The 15,571-nt window shown below is 44.9% G+C and overlaps 1 protein-coding gene across 1 annotated transcript in view; it reads left to right on the forward strand.

Annotated features, from left to right (window-relative positions):
- The window catches only part of LOC146812815 (alpha-2-macroglobulin-like protein 1), an 820,867-nt gene that overhangs the window by 624,197 nt on the left and 181,099 nt on the right, over positions 1 to 15,571 (forward strand). Inside the window, exon 27 of the mRNA XM_085615206.1 lies at positions 3,393 to 3,467. Coding sequence (XP_085471332.1) covers positions 3,393 to 3,467 — 75 coding nt within the window. The remainder of the gene's footprint in view (positions 1 to 3,392; positions 3,468 to 15,571) is intronic.

Raw genomic sequence — 15,571 nt, forward strand, 5'->3', positions numbered from 1 at the left:
ACCCCTTATCATGGGTAGGCAAAATTGCAGCGGTCAAGATGACCATTCTACCACAGATCCTCTATCTTTTTCACACCATACCTCTACGGCCGCCTGCCGGATGGATTCAACAGATGCAATCCGACTTAGCCCAGTTTATCTGGAGCGGTCGGAAACCGCGAATGCGACGGTCACTAGTGATGCTTGCTCCGGAAGACGGAGGGTCGGAGTCCCAGATCTGCAGCTCTACTTCCAGGCGACTCAGTTGCGGTGCCTGGTGGAATGGAGCAGATGAGAATCTGAGAAACTGGTTGTTTCAGGACCAGGCGGTGACGGCGCGACCCTTGCAGTAAATTCCCTTCCTGCGCAAGCCCCATAGGCCTCCTAATCTATACGCCTCGTATATCACACGGGTCCCCCAGGAAGTGTGGGATGCCACTAACATCAAGCACGAACTTACAACCTTCCCGTCTCCGCTCACCCCGTTGGCCGACAACCCTGGTTTCAACCCTGGGATGGATAAGACAGCTTTTGCAGGTTGGAGGTCGGCTGGTTGCCGATTTCTGTACCACATCGATGGTGCTGAGGGGGTCAACTCGTTCGCTCAGTTGAGGTAGGAATTTGGGCTCCCGGAGACAGAGAGACTAAGATATCTACAAGTAAGGCATTGGGCGCTTCAACCACAGGTCCGCTCCGAGGCAGACAGGTGCTTTTCCCCGGAGACACTTACGAAGATTGTGACATATTGGTACTATACTCCAGAACACTTGCATGCAATGGACAATGGACCGCACCCGAGAGGCGACGTGCTGGAGGGGCTGCGGCCAAGTGGGCAACCTAGTACATTTACTATGGGAGTGCGAACACCTTCAACTTTACTGGACCCAGGTGCTGGATGAAGTGGACAAGCACTTTGAGACTGAGATACTACGCTTCCCAGCCTATGTACTACTATGTCTCCCCAATTCTGTGAGCTACCCATTAAAATCTCGCAGAGGTAGACAGATGGCTATTGCACTAGGGTCGGCGACGCAAAACATACTTACACACTGGCGCACCCCAACACCCCAACTTTTACAGGCTTGCTGCACTGTCTGTGGCATGTCGTTGGTATGGAGAAATTGGCACTCACCATGGCGGGGGAGGGAACCAAATATGACGAGCTGTGGCAACCATTTCTGTCACTATTAGCTACCGAATTCCGAGAGGTCACATGCCCCCGATATCTCCAGTTGTTGTGCCTTACAGAGGCAGGACGGGCGGACTGCTGAGAGGTTAGGTGGGGGTTTAGCATAGTTTGGTGATGGACGTGGAGCACGAAAAAGGGGGGGTGGAGGGAAGAGGAGGGGGGATCCCGGGGTTTTTCCTTGTTTCTTTCTCATTCTCTTCACTTAATTGTTAGTTCATTTACGTGCTACTTACCAACTAAGCACACACTGTTGGGGTTGCGCTCTACATTCACTTGGACCAGTGGTAACACCACAGCACTATATGATGATAGCTATATGTACGTGGTTCTGTTTTTGAATTGCAAATCAATAAAAACACTTAAACAATAAAAATATACGTTTGGGGTGGAATATGTCCCAGGAGTGAGAAGCCGTGTGGCAGATTGCCTCTCTCACCTAGTTGAGAACCAGGAAGAAGAGGAAGTGAATGCTACTTCATAGGAAGAAGAAGATCTTGACTCTCAACTGGAAGGAGTATGTGTAGTCACTCAAGAGGCAGTAGAGAAGACACAGTGGAAGGAAGAATTGGTTTTAGACATATGCTACAGAGAGTATGCAGTAACACAAAAGAGGGGAGGACAGGCCAGGAAAGACATGATAAGCAACTAAAACCATATTGGATGGTAAGAGAGGATCTGTTCATAGTGGATGGGTGTCTCTTCAGGGGCACTAAGTTAATCCCTCTTAAATCTTTGAAAGACAAACTGGTCGATCTGGCCCTTGAATGCCATTTGGGGATCACCAAGACAAAGCAGAGACTACGTTTAGACTTTTGGTGGACTAACATGGAATTTGACATAGAAAGGAAGATACAGGAGTGCTTACCGTGCACTTCCAGCGACAAAGTACTCAAACTCCACACGCCTCCCCTGTATTGTAGAGTCCACCTGGTGGCCTCTGGATAAATATAGCCTTAGACACAATAGGTCCATTCTAAGGAGGAAAACAATCACCTTACGTCCTGGTACTAGTAGACCTGTTCTCCTGTTGGCCTGAACTGAAGTTCGTCTTGGAGATAAACACCAAAAATGGTGATAAAAGTTCAAGTAGAGGTGTTCCTGAGGGACGGTTTACCCAGCTCCATACTAATGGATAACGGGGTCCAATTCTGCTCACAAGAAATGAAATAATTCCTACATTGCAATGGGATATGATGTAAGCTGAGTGCCCACTATTACCCTGAAGTTAATGGGATTATAGAGAGGTTAAACAGAACCATCAAGGAGAGCATTCAACTAGCCAAAGCCAGTGGGCTCAGTTGGAGAGAATAGGTCCTCGAATGGCTAAAAGCCTATAGCCTGACACCACACCAAATGACCAATGAAACACCTTTTGAGCTGATGAAAGCGAAGAAGCCCAAATCCAGATTGGTACCAGGGTGGCTGGAGTGGCATAAGGGGTGGATAGACTTTAGCAGAAATACTAAACAGAGAGAAAGAGAACATAAGTTACAAGCTGAAAGTAAAGCATGATATGAAAGAATACATCAAGCTAAGTAGGTTATCTGGTCAAGGTCACAGGGAAGGCAAAATGGTTAGTGGTCACTGAACCAATGAGAAAAAAAATGCAGTGAGAACTCAAGATGGGAGAATTTGGAACATGTGGAGGGTTGCAAGATGCATCGCTTCCAGAGGGAGAACGACCACAGAGGAGGTTAACAGAAAAGGGCACCCCAAAAGAGTCAGTGCAACTTCAACACCTTACAGAGAATGGGTCCAATATCTTGTTAGTGGGAGGAGAATGTGCCGCCTGAACTTTCTTAATGACTTTGTAGTTACTACTACATTAAAGTTATGGTTTACGGTCTTCCCATGAGGGCCGTCTCGCATATTGTTTTCTCACCGCCTATTCATTTCTACTTCTTTTCCCCTTTTCAGTACTCTTCTAGGAGGGGAACCTGAAGTTATAAAGAAGGGGGATGTGTGGTATCTTCCTATCTACGTGTTTTCTATCTCTTTCCTCTCCCCCCCCCTTCCCTACCAGCTAATGGTTTTGCCAGAGCACCTATTGTCATATGGTTCTGATTTATGTATTTGGAATGTTGATCTTCTTCAGAGGTACTTCCTCTTTGGTTATGGTGAAAGATGGCTCATTCTGACTAGGGACACACCGGCGTTACGTGTTACCCTAGGGATTAGTTTGAAGGTGTTACCTTTTCTCTCTTTTCCCTCCTCCATGTTGCAGGGCGGAGTGAATGACGAGATCTCGCTGTCGGCTTACATCACAGCGGCCCTGCTGCAGATGGGAAAGACAACAAGTGTGAGTACCAGTGGCCTAGCGGTGATGCCATGGTGGGCCCTAGTGGAAGCTACCACAATAAGGACTGCGTGTGCACACTATGTGCACCTTCAATGAAGTCCATAGCCTTAATGCACACTTCCTTCACTGTCTCTGAAATCCATGTCCCTAATGCACAAATTCTGCGCTGTCCCTGTAATCCATGTCGTCACTGCATACATCCTGCACTGTCCCTGAAATCCTTGTCCCAACTGCACAACCTCTGCAGTTCATATCCTGTCTGCACCCTCCATGAGATCCATTGCCACACTGCACACTCCCTGCACTGTCTCTGAAATTCATGTCTCCAGTGCACACTCCTTGCACTGTCCCTGAAATGCATGTCTCCACTACACACTCCCGGCACTGTCTCTGAAATCCATGTTACCACTGCACACTTCCTTCTGTGACCCTGAAATCCATGTCCCCACTGCACACTCCATGCACTGTCCCTGAAATCCATGTCTCTACTGCACACATCCTGCGGTTTATATACTCTTTACGCAGTCCCAGAAATACATGTTTCCACTGCACACACCTGGCACTGTCCCTTAAATCCATTATCCCGCTCCCACTCCCTTCTGTGACCTTGAAATCCATGTCCCCACTTAACACTCCTACACTGTCCCTAAAATCTTTGTCTCCACTACACACATCCTGTGATCTATATGCTCTTTCTACTGTCCTTGAAATGCATGTTTCCTCCGCACAGTCCCAGCACTGTCCCTGTAATAGTCATGTTCCCACTGACCACTTGATGCACTATCCCTAAAATCCTTGTGTCCACTGCAGACATCCTGCACTGCCCATGAAATCCATATCCCCAACACACATCCTCCTCAACTGATATCCTTTATGAACTCTCCCTGAAAATCTATGTCCCCACTGCACACTCCTGCACTGTCCCTATAACCCATGCACCCACTGCACACATCCTGTCCTGTCCCTGAAATCCATGTCTACATTACACACACGCTGTCCCTGCTTGGACTGAACCACCTCTGTGCTCCTAATTAAAGGGAGTGTTGGTTCAATAGCAGTCAGCCCACTCCTTTTACACATCGAGTTCTCCTTTCACCTCAAGAAAAGGCACTGACGTGTTTCAGCTGTATTCACAGCCTAGTTTACACAACACAGCACCATCTTGAACAGGGTATTTAAAGTGCACATGTGCATATCGATTCATAAACTTAGAAAACAGACTTACAACTATATTTAAGCACTGTTTTACTTCTACCAATGTGCAAAAATGTGCAAATAAATTCCTTATTGAACTGTTTCATGCTGCTGTAATTCTAGTAAATATTTCCATACTTTACTTAACCCTACATAGCTAAATAAACGTATTATCAGCAAGGCAATTTTTATCTTATTTGAGTGCCAACCCTATTAAGTTTGAAGTTTTTTTTCAATGTTAAGCCCATCACTTATATTAGGACAAATGTACCACCTCTCATTATTCAAATCTGTGGATTTTTGGCACAATATAATGGCAATTAATTGTTATACTTTCCAACTCTGAAACATTTTGTATGCATTTGCAGCTCCCTTTTTATATGGATATATTACATAAGCAAGTGTTGGAAAAGTGTCCCTACCTAATATCTGTTGAACATCATTACTGCTAGTATGTTATTATGTGTACCTAACAGTAAACTATGCCTTACTGGTTACACATATAACTATTATTGTACTTGGTGGTGTGTGTGTATAAAATAGTCATATTATCACTAACAAAGGCTCCTTATACGAAGGGTAAGCTGCTAGATGTGCTACAGGTGAGTGTGTAGCTCTTCTTCTGTATTGAAACCAAATAAAATGTTTGTGCTAAGTTAAATTTAAAACTAGATTCTAATCTCCTTAGCTGTTTTTTTGCTATCTCCTCCTCTGATGTTCTTGGCGACCGAGTCAAACACATATATTGTCTCTGCCATTATGTATTTCCTCAAAGTGGCTGACAATGGGTTAAGTTTTGTGTTTGTTTGTGATGGCTCTCATGAGTTGTAACACCCACTTATGTACTTGTAGGATAGTACTAAGCACTAACTCACAAAGGCATGTTAAAACATAAATGAGAAATCCACTATTGTAATGGAAAGGATCTCTAATCTTTCTCTGCCTCTTTTCAATGAGAGAGAGGAAATCTTTCTTAATAGTTCCATATTTGCAGGATTTCTATTAGCTGCACTTTTCATTTACATGACATCTCTAGGCCACTTTTAATAAGAATATCCTCAATTGATTTTACTTTCATGAAAGTAATGCCCAGTTTCTTAGGGATTAGTTTGCCTAAACCCTGATCATTCTTGACCAAATGCCAGTATTTCTGAAGTATTTTCCTGATAATGCCTTCCTGCTTTTTGAAGGTAGTAATCAGCATACATTGGGACATCTTCCAAACATTATCATTTCTTTTATTATTAAAGAGCATGCTCGTCCAATTCATCCGATTTGTCCTAAGCCTTGGCTGGGTAATTATTTGGGCTGGTTACCCCCTTTCCCTGAAGCTCTCTGCCAAGCTGTCTTGGACTATATTAACTTGTTCTACTTCACTGCACTTCCTCATAACCCTCAAGTTCCCCCCTTTACAACTTGCAAGAGCCATAAAGACAAGGCCAACCCTTATCCTGTGGCCTGCCACTAGAGAACGTAAATAACAAAGTTATGAAACTATGTGATTGATTGGATTCCCAAGAACATCAGAGGGATACATAGGGGAAAGGATTGAGTACAAGTACTCCAGCTAAGAGTTACAGAAAGTCCAGCACCATAAATGGGCAAACACTGGTACTTCCACACCCTTCCATAATAGGTAATGGAGGTAGGGGCTTAAACCAAAATGCCATAGTAAATAATGTTAAATTAAATTACTCAAACTAGTTAAAAATATGAATACATTTAATTTAATTATAAAACATGATCTTAAAATAAAACATATTTATCAATTTATTCTAAAATATTTGAATTACCTATTCTATTTAAAAAAGTAATGTAATATTAATTTCTATTAAAATATAATTTAAATTGCTTCCAATTAATTATTTAGTCACATTCAATAGGTTTTATTACGTAGTAAAAATTTAATTTATTACATTAGATGGGAAACTTCAGAAAAATAATTCTAATTTAATATATTCTAAATTATTACATTTATTTCCTCCTACCGTTAAAATAAATCAAATGCTCTTTTTTGCACAGAGAAACAAAATATGCCCATCATCTCCCTGGGTTCATCAATTTATTTGCGGCACAAAATGTGGCACTGCACGCAACACGTAGATCGTCTGTGTGGAATAGTCTGTTGGTAGTTCTCCGACCTAAATACAATTTAAAATGAAGTGTAAAGACATAGAAGACAGACAATTAAGTAAGAATTACAGGTATGCGCTACTGAACTTGCCTTGAAACCAGAAATAATAAAAATGTGTGGAGATTATAAGTGTATCCAGTCACAAAAAATGTATACTACCAAAGAATGTCCTGTGAATGAAAGGCTCAAATTATGCAGAACTATAATTATACGTATGCATGTGCTACATTTAATTAATATATGACAAAATAAACACAATGATAAACCTGGCTTCACCTACTACTTTTAGCCACATAAACAAAATACAAAAGATGTAGTTTAAGTTGTGACATAGATTACATCCAAAATAGTAATGTATATAATTACGAAACTGTTTTCAGATCATACGCCCCTATTTTTCAATGTTGAACTGGCATTAATACAAAATCAAATACTTAGATGGACATTTGAAAGGGGACTATGAAAGGACAGAGTAATGTAAAGATATATGAGCAAAAGTAATAGGTTTGTTTGAGAAAGGGTCAACAAATATTTGTATTGTATGGGTTACCAGCAATGCATTTATCAAAGGCGAAACAATTAGATATATATCATAGAAATCAAAACAAAAAACTCAATAAATGAAAAAATAAATGAAAAACTGTTCTTTACTTAGAGAATAATCATGATGTTGCTGTGTGAAAATTGTGTTAAGAAGGGAAATGGGATATGTATGTTACTTACAAAAGCTAAAATATGTCTATGCCAAAACAACAGCCACATATGAAACAAAGAGGCAAGAGGCATATGATTAGTGAATCTTTTGATGAAATTTTAGCACATAAAAGTGACAAAAAATATACAGATGAGATATCAGTCATGTTTGACGAGCAGAACTAAGTAATCAGACCACAGAATTCATTAAGTTGTTCCAGACAAATTATGCCCAATTATATAAAGAAGAGTCTGTTGAGGAAATTATCCCATATTGTAACATTGCATAATTATAACAAAACTGACATTAGAAGAAGGGAATGAGTTTAGAATACCCATTGTCTTAAATGAAATAATTGAAGACAGATAATGTATTAGCTAATAATGGGAAAGCCACTGGAGAAGGCCTTTTACCTGCTGAATTTTATAAAACATTTAATTTATTAGCAGCAAATTTGTTAGAATTATGCAGAAGGTTAATGAATGGAGAGGTAGTTCCCATCTTATGGGAATAAATAAATGTAATAATATTCTTAAAAAAGGAAAATCCAAACTAGAGAAAGCATCATAGCAACCCATGTAGTCTCTGCACATTCTTTGCATATCTTCTCTGTTCACTCCTTTCAACCCATATTGTCTTTGGTCTCGCCTTCCAGACCCCAGGCCCTCAGACTCTCATCAGTATTCTCCATGAGCAATTCTTGCTAATTGCATGATTTTTACGCATTTTTACTTCTCTCTCATGGGATCTCCACTGAAATCATAAGCCCTGAATAGCCCCGCACACGTGCGGAGATATATTTTTAAGTGCATGTGTTCACCTTGCTTTAGGAAGGGCAGGATTAACAGTTAATGTATTTAATTGTTTTGCAACCTATAAATGAAGCTATATTGGCCAGTAGCTTTAATTTACCTAAAAAAGGGTTAATATATAATTTTAAAAAACAGGAAAAATACCAAGAGTTGAATAATGAATCTCATTTACAAACCTTTTTTTTAAAGGAAAATGGCAAAGAAGGAAGAAGACAATGTAGAGTTATTGGCTGCAGTTCTGCACATATGAAAAGTGACTCTGCTCATGTAAGGGCTTACAGCCCACCAATATCCCATCATGCTTAGCAGATGGCAGTTACCTCAGTTTGTTTTTACAGAGCAAATGCTGGTATAACTAAGGAAGCAGACTATTAATCTTTTTTTCCACCGGGGAGGATGGTGAGTTGATTGTATATATTTGTTGCAGGGATTCTGCTTAGAAACAGAACTATGCCTTGGACTACAGAACATCAGTACGCAGGAACTGAGTAACCATACCTCACCACTACCTTACTAACCCTTCCATAGAGCCAAGTAATTTGTCACCCAGAAACAACACTCTAGACCCTCTCAGGGATAACGGTTGCAGGCCATCACCTTTCGTTCTCCCACTTGTGCGTGTAACAGTGACTGCTGTTCCGCAGGAGCGCCAGAAACCTGAAGCGAGTCCTCAGCCTTCCCCAGCTGTCTTCCGACTCTATCAGACACTAGAGACTCAGAAGACTAACCAGGGAAAACAGGGAAACAAAACAAGGGAAGGAGGGTTGTACTTCAATGGGTCATCGACGTCTGGTTCCACAGAGGAGAATAGATACACTTGTCTTACACCCTGTAAAAATAATTATTATGTAAACACTGTCACACATACCCAGCTCCCTACGTGTACTTTGTCCCTTGACCGCACCTACCCCTGTGTTGCTCTTGATACTCTTGTACTGTGAAGGCGTCAAGGGTTCGCTGTAGGATTCTGTATAAGGAGAGCACACTGTTAAAGGAGAATAGACTCAGCCCCACGCTATACTCTATTTCCGCTAATAACTCACCCCTAGTAATGACGTAGATGAACTACCAACTCCCTGGATTCTTTTCGACTGACCACTGTAGAAGATATGCTACAGAAATAGAGAATACACTACTTCAGAACATACAGAAATACCCACTGAGAACTATTCCTCTATATAGCAAACTGTATGTTTTATAATGTTGCGCAATGCGCCTTTACCGTGTTTCTGTCGCGCAGAGTATCCACACAGTGATTCACGCAAACCCCAGGGAGTGACAGGACACAACTGGCGAGGAATAAGGACTGGCAAACACAGTATAGAAGTGGGTACGCGATGAAACACTACCAAGGTACTATGTGTCTAACTCCTAACTATAGTCTCTGGACGAAGGCGTGACAACCGTTGGAGTACTTGTCAATAGGGCCAACATAAAGGAGGGAAAGCATACGAAGGGAAAAGAATATGGAAAGCAATACTCGTGCAAGAAAGGCTTAGGCAATCCTAACTAGTAGAAGGACATCGGGAACTGCCTGGCAGGAAAAGACACTTAGAACGTTATACAACAGCACCGTAATGAAAGGGAAACTCCTGCAAGGGAAACTCCCGCAACACATACACCCAAGACCTCTCACTTGGAATACTGAGGGAAAGCGGGGCAAGTCCGGTCTGCAAGCAAGGGTGACGAAGCAGGCAGGACCAAGGTGCTCGAGGAGAACAGAACGCGTATACCGCAACCCGGCTTTGTTCCACAGAGTGAAGCCGGAAACAGGAAGAACCTAACCCGGAAGTCAGGCAGCTGAGCGTCAGGACGGAAATGGATCTCGAGGCAAGAACGTTAACCGCGTCTCTGTGCTTCGAGATTCCTTAAATACTGCAGCTTCGGGCGTCGCGGACCGTGGAGCATGACAGTGCGTATCTACAATAAACAAAAAAAGAGACCCCAGAAAAGCTTACAATATTTATTGAAGCTATCGTGCTCTATTTTGCAATAGCTACAGTGCAATTAAAAGGCATATGCAAGTCAAAAATGTGGTTATCATAATCAGCAGACTATAAACAAGAAAAAGCCCTGTCATATTGCGAGACACATCTGCCTATGCCTCCCCTAATAATAGAAACACAGTTTTGTATTATATATCTCTGGGATTAATGGGAGACCCTCTACCTGGCATATATAAATGGTTGTTCTGCATCTCAGGCCACGGAGCTCTCTCTTGTCTCGGGACCTTGGCTCTGCGTGAAGGTGTCCTCTTTGTTTTCAAAAGGACAAATTCTAGTTTACATGATAGGAGTTGAATATTCAAAACAGCAGATGGATTAGTCTATTATTTCGGTGTTAGTGTCCGAACAAGGAGAAAACAGAGCACTGTATTTTTTACATTGCACGAAATGTTCCATCTGTATCCCAGCAAAACAACAAAATAGCAAAAACATGTGCAGCCTACTTGTCGAATAAATGTGTAGCACAAAAACAAGCGTGCTTCTGGAAGGCAAAATCAGCCTACAACGTAGAGCTGGGCGAACATAAGGGAGGAAACACAGTGGGCCTAAAGCAGATATACAACATATCATAAAGAAGTGCTCCAGGATCACCGCATGTGAGCGGGAACATTCAGAGCTTATAATTTCTTTTTTTTTTTTTTTTTTTTTTTTTATAAAACCTTTATTTAACAGTATGTGCAGACAAATACGGGCCTACATCCCTCAGGCCGGCCTCGACAATAAAAGGCACATCAGCAAGCAATTATACAACTCAGCAGCATATCAGTACCGGCACGAATAGCCCAGGTTACGTTATACACAATTGTGCCGCCGAGCGCCAGGATGATGAGGTTTAATTTTATAAAGTTTTGAAATAAGTCCATCGCAACCGGTCTGGAAGGATCCGAATCAGAGCAATGCAATTAGGACTATAGTGGGCAACGGTCATCAGAAGAGTCAGCAGGCATTATCCGTAAGGTAAGCAATCGCACTCAATGAAACCAGGATAGGAAAGAAGCATATCACATGACGATCCCCAAGCACTACCCACAAATTCCCAATCCTCCCATCGACCCAAGAACTAAGCAAGGAAAGAACAAGCGAGAAAGGTAAAGAATAGAGAGGGAGAAAAGAAAAAGAGAAAAGAAAGAAAGAAAAAGGAGGCCCATAGAAAAAAAAAAAACCAACAAGGAAATATACCCCCCACCCTACACGCATGCAGAGGCTACGGCCTACCCCCCCTAGCAGTGTGTCTGTCGCCCCAAAAGAGTACCCGAAATGTAGGAGAAGAGAAAGAAAAGAAAAGAAAAAGAATGTCACGGTTGACCGGAGGAGGGCCAAGGATCTATTCAATGCAGGCAAAATCGTTACCCGCGGTCACCCAACCCCAGGCCCCGACCTAACACCCATGCTACATGTACCTCCAACAGTCACAAGTCCCAGTCCCAGCCATATACGTATCAATGTGCAACAAGAAAAACCCCCTTCCTCAGCCTTGGCCCCTTCGAATCTGCAGTCCAACAGAATCCAATTGCAGTACAGCCAACCTGGACGGGATGGGCCACCATGAAGTCCGTTGCAGGAGTCGCGATGTAAGGGACAAGTCAAACTGGAGTGAAGCTCGATAGTAAAGGACCACAGAATGCGCCACTGCTATGCCGTGGCTAGTACAACAGGGAGCAGGACGATGCATAAGTTCCAGAGTAGCGGCCGGCCGATGTACAGAAAGCAAGTCCAGGAGGACGCACAGAAACGTGGCACCAAAGGACAAATGAGATGGGCAAAACGGCGTCTGAGACACAAGCTCCGGCCATATCAAGGGAGCAGTATTGTCAGACTCCTCTAGGGCAGAGCCGAAGGGTACCGCAGCGGGCACTGGGACACGTCCCCCCGTCACTGCCACACACCGCAACTCGGGTGATCCACCGACAGTCGACTGAGGATGTGGCGTAACACGCCGCACTGGAGAATCATCATGGCCAGCTGAAAAAATACAATCAAGCCGGTCCTCCAAACCAGCGGCAGAGTAGTGGAAGGCCAACCGCAGGTCCTCCAGTGCTGCCAGGATGTCGCGAAGCCCCAGCGGTGGATCAAGGATGGAGGGTGCTGCTGCGTCCGCCATCTTAGGCAAGCAACCACCGAGCGCCCCGGGAAGCGAGCCCCCTTCACCAGCCATCGGTATCTGGAAAGTGATGAGCTCTCTGCGGGGTACTGGTGGTGCAGGAAACGTGGAGGCAGCCGGTCGTGGAGAGGCTTCAAGGACAGGGGAATCTGTGGTGCAGGGAAACCCACCGGCAAGACCAGGGCTTCCGATGCGGAAGATGGCGTCCGCTGCCGTAGGCTGCAACAAAGAAGCGATCCCGGCCCTCTCCCAGCTGGGCCGGGATACAGTATACGGGAGCCGGATACAATGTTGCGAGCGGGGCGCGCTGGGCAGCCGAGCCTGGAAAAGGCTGCTGTGAGAATCCCAGCGCCGCGCTCCAGGTCCGGTGCACCGGCTCCTCCCTCTCCACAGCGGCCGCTACTGTCGTTGTCGCCGCCGGCCGTCCCCACTAAACAATGGCCCGGCCGCGACCTCTTGGAAGGCCGGAATGGAAACCTGGGCTCAACTCCGCCGGGGCAGCTCCGTTCTCGACCGGAGTCACAGCAACGTGGTCAGGAACGTGGCGCAGGTAAACGTAGGGCTCGGAGGCACAGGATTCTTGCCAGGATATCGACGAAGGGCGCAAGGGTCGGCGGAGCCGAAGAGCTAGGCGGCCATCTCGGCTGCAGGCTAGGCTCCTCCCCTCTCTCTTATCAGAGCTTATAATTTCAATGGAGATTCTCCTGAGAGAGAACTAGGCTTACAGGTAAGAAACCATTCCTTCTTTTTGCCGCTACTTGCAAGATATGTCCTGACCGCACTTTCCCAGCTACTTGTAAATTTCTTGAGATTTTATCCTTCAAGCCCACATCGTGCCCCACATCGTGCAAACAGTACCTGAAAACAAAATGGAGTGTATTTTGATACTAAAATGACAAAAATCCAATCAGTAGGATCAGAGTAATTAATTTTTTATATTTTTAGTGAAAACAAATGCCTAAAAAATCAAAGCAAAACCAAAGGAAATGATGGACGGAGTGTTGAACATTGCAAGCACTCACCCCCAGTCACCAGATCTGGGTTTAATGCATCACCGTTCTTTAGCCCACTCTGCCACCCCAGTTCAGACATGGCCATATGCAAATCAGTCTGACCCTGTGCCTCATGGGAACAGTCCAGCACGAACTGCCAAGCCATGTCTTCCCTGGACCGGAAACAAGCTTCCTAGGACCGGATTCTGGCATTTCAGCTGTCTTCAGCCAGGCTTGCTTGAATCCAGTGGCAAAGTGAGCAAGGGACTCACGTCTGAGCATACCCTGCCAACTTATGGCGAACAAAGCAAACCCAAAGGAAATGATGGACGGAGTGTTGAACATTGCAAACACTCACCCCCAGTCACCAGATCTGGGTTTAATCCATCACCGTTCTTTAGCCCACTCTGCCACCCCAGTTCAGACATGGCCATATGCAAATCAGTCTGACCCTGTGCCTCATGGGAACAGTCCAGCCTGAACTGCCAAGCCATGTCTTCCCTGGACCGGAAACAAGCTTCCAAGGACCGGTTTCTGGCATTTCAGCCGTCTTCAGCCAGGCTTGCTTGAATCCAGTGGCAAAGTGAGCAAGGGGCTCACGTCTGAGCATACCCTGCCAACTTATGGCGAACAAAGTAAAACCAAAGGAAATAATGGACGGAGTGTTGAACATTGCAAGCACTCACCCCCAGTCACCAGATCTGGGTTTAATCCATCACCGTTCTTTAGCCCACTCTGCCACCCCAGTTCAGACATGGCCATATGCAAATCAGTCTGACCCTGTGCCTCATGGGAACAGTCCAGCCCGAACTGCCAAGCCATGTCTTCCCTGGACCGGAAACAAGCTTCCTAGGACCGGTTTCTGGCATTTCAGCCGTCTTCAGCCAGGCTTGCTTGAATCCAGTGGCAAAGTGAGCAAGGGACTCACGTCTGAGCATACCCTGCCAACTTATGGCGAACAAAGCAAAACCAAAGGAAATGATGGACGGAGTGTTGAACATTGCAAGCACTCACCCCCAGTCACCAGATCTGGGTTTAATCCATCACCGTTCTTTAGCCCACTCTGCCACCCCAGTTCAGACATGACCATATGCAAATCAGTCTGGCCCTGTGCCTCATGGGAACAGTCCAGCCCGAACTGCCAAGCCATGTCTTCCCTGGACCGGAAACAAGCTTCCTAGGACCGGTTTCTGGCATTTCAGCGGTCTTCAGCCAGGCTTGCTTGAATCCAGTGGCAAAGTGAGCAAGGGATGCTTGGTTCCAGTCCAGGGAGGACCTGGCTTGGCAGTTCGGGCTGGACTGTTCCCATGAGGCACAGGGTCAAGACTGATTTGCATATGGCTGGGTTCAAACTGGAATGGCATGGTGAGCAAAAAAACGATGGATTTAGGCCCAGATCTATGTACTGGGGTGAATGTATGACATTGTTCTGCATTCTGTCCATCAACTGTTGTTTTTTCATTTGTCGCCCCGAATGGGACGGGTATGCTCAGACGTGAGTCCCGTGCTCTCCATGCCACTGTAATAAAGCTATCCTGGCTGAAGAGGGGTGAAACCCCGAAACCGGTCCTAGGATGCTTGGTTCCAGTCCAGGGAGGACCTGGCTTTGCAGTTCGGGCTGGACTGTTCCCATGAGGCACAGGGTCAAGACTGATTTGCATATGGCTGGGTTCAAACTGGAATGGCATGGTGAGCAAAAAACGATGGATTTAGGCCCAGATCTCTGTACTGGGGTGAATGTATGACATTGTTCTGCATTCTGTCCATCAACTGTTGTTTTTGCATTTGTCACCCCGAGTGGGACGGGTATGCTCAGACGTGAGTCCCGTGCTCTCCATGCCACTGGAATAAAGCTATCCTGGCTGAAGAGGGGTGAAACCCCGAAACCGGTCCTAGGATGCTTGGTTCCAGTCCAGGGAGGAACTGGCTTGGCAGTTCGGGCTGGACTGTTCCCATGAGGCACAGGGTCAAGACTGATTTGCATATGGCTGGGTTCAAACTGGAATGGCATGGTGAGCAAAAAAACGATGGATTTAGGCCCAGATCTCTGTACTGGGGTGAATGTATGACATTGTTCTGCATTCTGTCCATCAACTGTTGTTTTTGCATTTGTCACCCCGAGTGGGACGGGTATGCTCAGACGTGAGTCCCGTGCTCTCCATGCCACTGGA

The sequence above is a fragment of the Triturus cristatus genome, chromosome 7, assembly GCF_964204655.1.
Source record: "Triturus cristatus chromosome 7, aTriCri1.1, whole genome shotgun sequence".
Lineage (NCBI taxonomy): Eukaryota > Metazoa > Chordata > Amphibia > Caudata > Salamandridae > Triturus > Triturus cristatus.